This window comes from Eutrema salsugineum, unplaced genomic scaffold, assembly GCF_000478725.1.
Source record: "Eutrema salsugineum unplaced genomic scaffold, Eutsalg1_0 scaffold_5, whole genome shotgun sequence".
NCBI classification, from domain to species: domain Eukaryota; kingdom Viridiplantae; phylum Streptophyta; class Magnoliopsida; order Brassicales; family Brassicaceae; genus Eutrema; species Eutrema salsugineum.
The window spans coordinates 2,631,035-2,640,880 of record NW_006256612.1 but is presented as its reverse complement, the minus strand read 5'-3'; the positions used below and the strand labels follow the sequence as shown (position 1 = coordinate 2,640,880).

Below are 9,846 nucleotides of genomic sequence, written 5' to 3'. Positions count from 1 at the left end.
TACAACCTTCTTTCACCATCTTATCTCTGCAAGCAAAAGCTGTCTCCAAACCCCCTTTGTTACTACAATCAAGTAGGAAACAGACTATGGAACCAAACTCAGAGACAGATTGGGTTGTAGAGTCTCCAAATCTGGTTGATAAACCATACGAAAACCCTCAGCGATTCGTGCTCTCAAGATTCGTGAACCAGAGTGTTTGTAAGTGACAATTAACGTTAGGCTTAATTCAGAAACTCTCCATGATTCCCTTGCCTATGTTCCATTTCCCTTTTTTGCAGAATACGTTGCTCATCATAATGTTACAGTTTCACACATACACATTGGTTGATGACTTGATGTTCACGTCTCAAAATTTAGATGACTTGATGAGGCAGATGAATTTTATATAGAATAAGAATCATATGAAATCAGACAACCAAGATGAATATTCATGATTGTAAATCCTTACAAAAGACTACACAGACACAACAAAAAAGAGTTTTAGAGAACGTGACTAGGTTGATAAGGGATCACCAATGCTACTAGCTAGAGTCATCATCAACCCAGAAACAAACTTCTAATTTCACTGACACTCATGATTGTAAACACACAGAACAAAGAAATAGGATAAGAGAATTGACTCAAGTTTTCAAGACTTTTAACAACACGGACTCACATGATGGTGCATCGGCCCTTTTCTTCATTTTGTTGCGTCGGCATTTGCTGGAACCGGTGCGATTCTGAAGGATTGTAAGTGAACTCAGATGTGTCAAGCCCATACTGTTTCAACAAAAACCATCAGTGAATCACGGTATCTTGATACTTCTTATTTCAGAGTCTTTGAAAACGTTTTAAACTTGTTACCTTTTCCCTCATGCGTGCACTCCAAGGGTCACTACGGCTCGGGCGTTGGTCCAAAGTAGGAGCAACTGGGACACCGGTGACAGGGGCGGCTTGGCGGTTGATGAACGGCTGCCTGATTTGTTGCCTTGGAGCAATAATCTCATCATCACTGTCATACTCTGCTGGTGAATTAGCTGCCCTAACCATAAGGGCAAGCAAGAAAAGCAAAGCCTGCGAGTAAACAAGACAGCATTAAGAGTGTGACGATGTTTCTATTGCCGTATTCTGCTTCGTTCTTTTGAGTAGTATTCTAGTGTAAAGACACCATACGACAGTCTACAAGCACCTTCCTAGGAATATTTCACATTTTAAAATAGTTTGAATACAAGTTTAGTTCATCAATGTTTAGCCTTGATTTCTACAACTGACAAAATGAAGAGAGAAGAAATGATGAAAAGTTCTGAAAGTTTGCTTCCGCTTTACCTCAAAAACAACTGCTCCTAGAGCAACCCATCTTACAATTTTCCAGTTCTCTCTCAGGAAATTATATATCGTATCGAAGTTTCCAGTCCTGTCAGAAGGAATTTCCTAGAGAACAGTTATACGAAATGGTTAGATAAGTACGTGTACAATCCTGTCTCCAGATCATGCCAAGTTATAAGGCAACAGAAATTTTAGCCCAAGAGGAAAACACACACAGAAAGATAACTCACATCTCTCCAGCTGTGGTCGAAGAATATAAAAGCTGCAGCTCCAAGCTCCGCCAAGATCAACAAGATCAGAAGCAAAGAGTACTATTCTCAATTAAGGAAATAAAAGGTCAAGACTTTTAGCTTTCTCAAGGATCAAAATCATAACAAGCAAAGATACCAATAACCTGACGCGTATAACTGGTGTTCAATGCGTGACAGCTTAAAATAGAAGAAGGTTGAGACAGCTTATGATAGATTCACAAGTATTTATCTAAAATCAAAATGTTCGATAAGAAAATCAAGTTCAGCGATAAGGATACACAAGATAAGCAGCAGACGCTCCTTGAGCAAGTACCAACACAGCCACAGCACGAGATAACAAACAGAGCCACGCCGATACCAATGAACAAGTATATGAACCTGCATTTTACGTGATAAAAACAAAACCAGAGACAGATAAACATAAGAAGCAAAGAAGGGAAACAAACCAAGATTTTCTTTAGGACCCAATTTACTAACTTGTAAAAGACAGTAAAGCAGGAGGGACAAACATACCAAGCTTTTGGAAGATTGTCAAACACATTCGAAGACAGTGCCACAGCCATAAGCATGGGCCTCCCCAGCGAGACGTAACTTTGGTCGCCATTTACAGGATTGAATGTAACAGAGTTATCGGTTGCTCTCTTGTACTCCACGAATAAGTAGATACCATAACCAATCATGCCAAGGCCAGCAACAGCCAGCAGAAAATTGAGTAACTTGAGCAAACACTCCAAACAACCTCTACAAGCCATTTTTTGTTTTTCTTCGACTCAACTGCTGTAAGTTTTACTCAGATTTTCCCTTAGTTCATGCGTCCAAAGAATTATCCTGAAATAATAAACCACACTCACGATCAAAAACTCAATTCAGTGAGTTCGTAATGACAATGAAATATCAGTACACAGGTAACTTCTCTACAGAATATTCATCAAAACTAACTCCTCGTTGATTTTGTAACCTAGAAATGTTATTAAATTCAAAATTCGTGAGCCCAAATCCAATCGAGTATACACCAATCAACCATCGCAAACAGCTGAAATTGAGAGGTACAATCAATTCTTCCCTAATCGACATAGAAAGTAGAAACCACAAAAACAAACACAAAAATCACAAAATTGCAGCCGAGAAATGATTCCGCGAAGCATTTCTCGAAAACTAAAAATCTGCGTAGTTTAGATCGGGACAAGGAAATGAATCGGTGAATCAAGACTACGCGATCGAAGTAAGAGATAAGAGAGGGGAAGAAGATGATGGGAAACTTACGGAGAATTCGATTGAGATGATTCTTCGATCTTTGCGCAGAGGTCTCGATGATGGTGTTTTAACTTTATGTTTCTTGACGTTCGAGAGAAGAAGGGGAGCAAAATGGAAGGAATTGGAAAAAAAAATTTGGATACCTTTTGTTTGGATTTTTTTGCTGTATGTCATCGGCTTTTGGTAATGCCAGCTGGCGTTTTTTTTTTTTTTTTTGAAAATACACTATCCAAGATATAAGGCCTTTTAGTTACTTTCAGGAGCCCAACTATACGTCTACGTGTCGTTGAGTAATAAAAATAGACAATATTTATGTATCAGTCAGTCGGTCGGCAAACAAAATTAGTTTTCTGTGGAAGGGAATGTATGTCTTAAAGACTCCAAGACAAAAATGTTAGATTTACTGTAAATTAAAAAGATATCCAAATTTGTATTGTGTGTGGACATCATTCAAATTCTACTAATAAATGTTAATATTAAAAAAAATTGCAAGATTCTCTCTATCTAATCTCATATTTCCTATGTCAACCAAAACTTTCAAAGTAAATAAATTTTGATTTTCTATTCAATGTTACCAATATGAAAGATCAAATGCTCTTATGAATATTGGATTCTGAAAATTTGTGTTTATTCCATTAATCATTAAAGTTTTATATAATTGTTTACAACACTAGAATCCGAAACTTAAGCCTCAAGATTATGCTAACATACTTGACTCCAACTAGACCGTAATAGTCTGTTTTATTACTAACTTTCTAAACAAATACAAAACTCATTCAACTAGACTTCAACGGCTCTTTATTCAAATGAGAATTTGCTCCAACAAACCCTCCCTAAACTAAGCTTGGTTCATCAAGCTTAGCTTATCTTCAGCTGAGCAAATTCCAAGTTTGTTTCTCAGATCTTCAAACACCTCTTAACTCAATGTCTTAGTGAAAATTTCTGCAACTTGTCCTCGTGATTCACAGTGCTCAAGACTTATTTCACCTTTTTTTACCAAATCACGCAAGAAATGAAAATGAACTCCTATATGCTTGCATCTCTCATGAAAGACTGGATTCTTAGACAGCTTGATAGTTGAAGTATTGTTACACAGAATGACAGTGCTTCCTGCAATATCATATCCTAGCTCCTTCAGAATCCGTTTGAACCATATAGCTTGACACGCACATACCACGCAGCCACATACTCTGCCTCGGTGGTAGATAGTGTGACTATGTGCTATTTCTTTGATAGCCATGCCACTGCAGCACCGTCCATAAGAAATACATAGCCTGATGTACTCTTCCTGCTTTCAACATCTCCAGCGAAGTCACTATCAGTATGGACCAAAACATTTTCATTCCCTTCTCTTTATACCAAACCCCAAAATCTATCGTTCCTTTTAAGTATCTCAGCATTCTTTTAGCTGCTTGCAAATGAAGTTGAGTTGGTTTAGCCATATACCAACTCAAAAGACTTATAGAGAATTGCAGATAAGGTCTGGTCATAGTAATGTACATGAGGCTTCCTATTATCCATTTGTAGAATGTCTCATCCACTCTTTCTCCTTCTTCATCCATGTCAAGCTTACTTCTAGACACCATGGGATTATGAACTGAATTGCAACTCTCCATATTAAAGCGCTTCAGAACTTCAAGTGCATATTTCCCTTGAGAGATGTGAATCCTGTGTGGTGTCTGCAGTACTTCTATTCCCAAGAAGTATCTCATCTTGCCTAGATCAGTCATATCAAATTCTTTTTGCATTGACTGTTTGAACTCCATCATCATCAAATCATTGTCTCCAGTGTAGATTAAATCATCCACATAAATACTCACCAGTAAGATGTTTCCGTGTCTGTTTGTATTGATGAACAGAGTTTCCTCATTTTGAGACATCATGAAACCTTCCTTGCCAAAATATTCTTCTATTCGACTGAACCAGACTCTGGGGGCTTGCTTTAAGCCATATAGAGCTTTGTGAAGCTTATATACTTTATCTTCTTCTCCATTGACTTCATAACCTTCTGGTTGGTGTATGTAGATCCTCAAGTACTCCATGTAAAAATGCTGATTTAACATCTAGCTGGTAGATAATCCACCCTTTGTGTGCTGTGGTTGCCAAAATGGTTATGATGGTGTCCATTATGGCCACTGGTGCATAGACTTCTGTATAGTTGATGCCCTGCTCTTGTGAATACCCCTTTGCTACTAAGCAGGCTTTGTATTTGCTGACTTCTCCATGCTCGTTAAGCTTTGTCTTGTAAATCCATTTCACACCGATGCACTTTGTTCCTCTTGGAAGATCTGTAAGCTTCCAAGTTTGATTTCTTTCAATGGACTTTATCTCTTCTTTCATTGCTTCCCTCCATTTCAAGCTCTTTTCTGCTTCTTCAAAAGTGCAAGGATCCGCGGAATTTAACTCCACCATATTGACCTCTGCTTCTTCTTCTTCGATATCATCTCCAGTATAATAGTCATTCAGATACCGAGGAGGTCGTATAGTTCTTCCCTCCCTGACTTCAGTCTGAACTCCTTCTGCAGTTTCTGCTGCTTGTTCATTCTCTGCAGGTTGCTCATTTGCCATTGGTTCTTCTGTTTCATTGTCTGTGTCCGCTTGATCACTTGCTTCTCCTTCACTTTGCTCCCATGTCTGATCATCATTCTATGTGAGATCAGAATCTGTCTGCTCGTGAGACTCCTAGTCCCAGTGATATAAGATCGGGTGTAGTGTGAGTTGGATCCTTGTAGCTGGCCTCAAGGCTCTCTCTACTCGGACACGAGATGAATGAAGTGTGGGGAAGATGGTGACTTAAACAACTGGCCTCAAGGCTCTCTTTGTTTAAGTCCAATGAACAAACTCGGGGATGATAATAACCGGTGGATCGAAGGACGCCACAAAACTTATGATCTAGCTTTGATAAGTCGGAAAAACACAAGGACAAGGGACAGCCGCACAAGTCTTTGTAGCTCTAGGGTTTTGCTAAAGAAAATGCTCTCTTTATTGATAATAGGTAAAACGTGAGGCTACAAAGCTGCATATGGGACTTTATAAATAGTCCGTCAGCTGTGACCTTCTAGGGTCAACAAATCAAAAAAATGAAAGCTCAAAACGCAACAGACTCTGTAAAAAGTAAAGAGAACAATTCGATAACCCTAAGAACAATCTAAAAAGGAAAATTAACTAAAGAACCTAACGATAAAACCTGCAAAACAAGAAAAGGAAACTTTGTTAATGAATTCAAATTTAAAGACTCACATTGCTTTAGAGGTGGTTCGAAGAGGGGTTGTCTATGTCTTGGACTTGAGAAATGACGAGCAATGTTGGGCCAAGGTAGGTCTTTAGCAGCGGCCACGTTTCCTCGTCTAAACTTGGGCTTGGTGCCTTCACGTCCACGGCATATTATTCTTGGCTTGTAATCTTGAGTTGCTCCATTGTCTTGGTGAGTTCTTTATGTCCTTCTTGCATCATTAGAGCCTCCACAGCTTCATTGAACCCTTCCCTCATGTTTCTCGTGCCTGACCTAGTCCTTGGTGGCTCGTACATGGTAGGAATCTTCAAGTCTTGGGGTTGCTCCGAGCTAGTGTCCTCATCATTCCCTCCCGCTTGAGAAGGTTCTGACCTCAGAACTTGTTCATCTGCGTGGAAGGGAGCTAAGTCAGATATATTGAAACTAGAAGAGATATTAAACTCACCTGGTAACTCTAGGCGGTAAGCGTTGTTATTGATACGCTCGAGCACTTTGAATGGTCCATCTCCTCGCGATGAAAGCTTGGATTTGCGTTGGTTAGGGAACCTCTCCGGCCGCATGTGAAGTCAAACCCAATCTCCTGGCTTGAAGGTGAGCTCTTTGCGTCCCTTATCTGCTTGTTTCTTGTATTGTTCAGTCTTTTTCTCAATGTTTTCTTTGACCTTTTGATGCAGCTTCCGAACTGTCTCCGCTTTGCTTTCTCCATCTTGATTAGCATACTCCCGTGGTGGTAGTGGTGAAAGATCTAGAGGAGTGAGTGGCTTAAAGCCATATGCAACTTCAAATGGACAAAACTTGGTAGCCGAGTGAGTAGCACGGTTATAAGAGAACTCAATAAAGGGAAGACACTCTAACCAGTTCTTTAAATTTTTACCAACCATGGCCCTTAAGAGGGTGGAGAGAGTTCGATTGACAACCTCAGTTTGCCCATCCGTCTGAGGATGGCAAGTCGTTGAGAAGAGTAGCTTGGTCCCGAGCTTTCTCCACAATGTCCTCCAAAAGTGGCTTAAAAACTTGGTATCACGATCAGATACTATAGACCTTGGTAACCCATGTAAGCGTACCACCTCCTTGAAGAACAAGTCAGCGGTTTGGGAAGCATCATTTGTCTTTGAACATGGAATGAAATGCGCCATTTTTGAGAACCGGTCCACCACTACAAATATGGAGTCCTTGTTTCGGATCTTCGGAAAACCTAAAACAAAATCCATAGAAAGATCTACCCAAGGTAGGTTAGGAATAGTTAAGGGTGTGTAAAGACCGTAGGGATGTGACCTGGATTTGGATTTGAGGCAAGTGACGCATTTGGAGCATAACCTCTCGACGTCTCTCTTGAGGTGGGGCCAAAAGAAATGCTCCACAAGTATGCTCAGTGTCTTGTCTACCCCAAAGTGGCCCATGAGACCCCCTCCATGTGATTCTCGGATCAGCAGCTCCCTCATTGATCCTTGGGGTATGCACAAGCGCTTATCTCTGAACAAGAACCCTTCGTGCTGATGAAAAGATCCCACTACGGCTTCGGCACTGGCTTGGTAAACCTCTCCAAAGTCGGGATCTCCTTCGTATTGTTCCTTGATATGCTCAAACCCCATCACCTTGGCCTCCAGGGTGGTGATAAGCGCATATCGCCTTGAGAGTGCATCGGCTACTATATTCTCTTTCCCCTTTTTGTACTTGATTATGTAGGGAAAAGTCTCGATGTACTCTAGCCATCTCGCGTGCCTCCTCTTGAGTGATGTTTGCCCCCTTAGATGCTTAAGTGTCTCATGATCGGTGTGAATGACAAATTCCTTGGCTAACAAGTAGTGTTGCCAAGTTTCCATGGATCTCACAAGGGCATACAATTCTTTGTCATAGGTAGGGTAGTTTAGTGTAGCTCCGTGTAGCTTCTCACTGAAATAAGCCACCGGTCGCCCACCTTGAGTCAGCACCGCACCAATACCTAATCCTGAAGCATCACATTCGATTTCAAAAGTCTTGTTAAAATCAGGCAAAACTAGAACAGGTGCATTAGTTAAATGAACTTTAAGAGTTTGGAAAGCTTTATCCTGTGCTGGCCCCCAAGAAAAGGCCACATCTTTCTTGATCACAGCAGTGAGAGGGGCGGCTATGGTGCTAAAGTCTTTAACAAACCGCCTATAGAAGCTTGCTAGCCCATGGAAGCTTCGAACATGTCCTATGGTCGTGGGTGTGGGCCATTCTTGAATCGCCTTTATCTTCTCTTGATCAACTCGTAATCCCTGAGAGCTTACCACAAAGCCTAAAAACACAAGCTCATTAGTGCAAAAGGTGCACTTCTTGAGGTTCGCATAAAGACCTTCTTGACGAAGAGTCTCTAATACTTGCTCAAGGTGCCGAATATGGTCCGCAAAACACTTACTATAGATTAATATATCATCAAAATACACAACTACAAACTTACTAATGTAGGCCCTTAAGATGTGATTCATTAACCTCATAAAAGTGCTTGGCGCGTTAGTGAGGCCAAAGGGCATGACGAGCCACTCATATAGACCCTGCTTGGTCTTGAAAGCGGTTTTCCACTCGTCTCCCTGCTTCATCCTCACTTGATGGTAGCCACTGCGAAGGTCCACCTTTGAGAAGACCGTGGCCTCGTGTAGTTCATCCAACATATCATCAAGTCGAGGTATAGGGTGGCGGTATTTGATGGTTATGTTGTTTATAGCCCTACAATCCACACACATTCTCCAAGTCCCATCCTTCTTGGGTACTAGAAGAACCGGGACAGCACAGGGGCTGAGGCTCTCGCGTATATACCCCTTAGACATTAAGTCCTGAACCTGCTTCTCAAGTTCCTTGGCCTCGGTGGGATTCATGCGATATGCTGGTCTATTGGGAAGAGCAGCTCCTGGCACTAGATCAATCTGGTGTTCTATTCCCCTGAGAGGTGGTAGCCCAGCTGGAATCTCCTCCGAGAACACGTCGCTGAACCTGTCTAACAAAGATCTGGCCTCGAGTGGTAGCTCAGACTCACCGGTTCCTGCAAGAAGGGCCTCTCGGAAGACCATTAGTAGCACAGGCATATGGTGATCTATAGCTTTAGAAACATCAGTTGAGGTGATAAATAAGTTAGTCTTACTTACCTGGGAGTCCTTTGCACACTTAAGTTGCATCTCATGGACTTGAGCCGGTGTGAGTGGAGCAAGTGTGAACTTACGTTTATCATGAGTGAAGACGTAATGGTTGGTTCGGCCATTGTGGAGAGTCTCCTTGTCAAATTGCCAAGGCCTTCCTAACAGAAGATGGCCGGCTTGCATAGGCACCACATCACACTCCACTTGATCGCTATACTTACCGATGCTAAAAGGAATGGTAACCTTCTCGGTGATCTTTAGTTCGGTCTCATCGTTAAGCCATCTGAGTCTATAGGGCCTAGGGTGCTTACTTGTCTTTAAACCTAGCTTAACAACCATAGTCTTGCAGGCTACGTTAGTACAAGAACCCCCATCGATGATTAAACTACATACCTTGTTGTGCACGGTGCACCTGGTGTGAAATATGTTTTCCCTCTGTACGGTTTCTGGTTCAACTATGGCACTGAGGGCTCTTCTGATCACTAGCATCTCACCAGAATCAGGGTATTCGATGTCAGTGTCAAGCTCGGCATCGTCCTCCTCGTCCTATTCATCTTGAGACTCGTACTCGCCGTTTGAGGTCATGATCATGGCTCTTTGATTAGGACAGTCTCTCGCCATATGCCCTCGCCCCTGACACTTAAAACAAATGATATCTCTCGATCTAGAAGTACTTGTAACCTTACCCGCGTCTGGCCGATTGCTTTTG

At 41.6% G+C, this 9,846-nt stretch overlaps 1 protein-coding gene across 1 annotated transcript; it reads right to left on the bottom strand.

Annotated features, from left to right (window-relative positions):
- Positions 1–366: 366 nt before the first annotated feature.
- LOC18991811 (tobamovirus multiplication protein 2A) lies at positions 367–2,966 on the bottom strand. The gene is made up of 7 exons (XM_006415137.2): positions 2,820–2,966; positions 2,070–2,384; positions 1,835–1,934; positions 1,536–1,616; positions 1,306–1,410; positions 844–1,053; positions 367–759 (listed from the first exon to the last, which is right to left on the bottom strand). The coding sequence occupies exons 2-7, from the start codon at positions 2,306–2,308 to the stop codon at positions 652–654; spliced, it is 843 nt and encodes a 280-aa protein (XP_006415200.1). The 5' UTR covers positions 2,309–2,384; positions 2,820–2,966; the 3' UTR covers positions 367–651.
- Positions 2,967–9,846: the final 6,880 nt, after the last annotated feature.

Excerpts from the sequence above, each read along its gene's own strand:
- LOC18991811 (XM_006415137.2), bottom strand. The coding sequence starts at position 2,308 with ATGGCTTGTAGAGGTTGTTTGGAGTGTTTGCTCAAGTTACTCAATTTT. Across the intron at positions 1,617-1,834 it reads GCGTCTGCTGCTTATCTTGT|TACTCTTTGCTTCTGATCTT; the intron begins GTATCCTTATCG and ends AATTGAGAATAG. Across the intron at positions 760-843 it reads GTGCACGCATGAGGGAAAAG|TATGGGCTTGACACATCTGA; the intron begins GTAACAAGTTTA and ends TTGTTGAAACAG.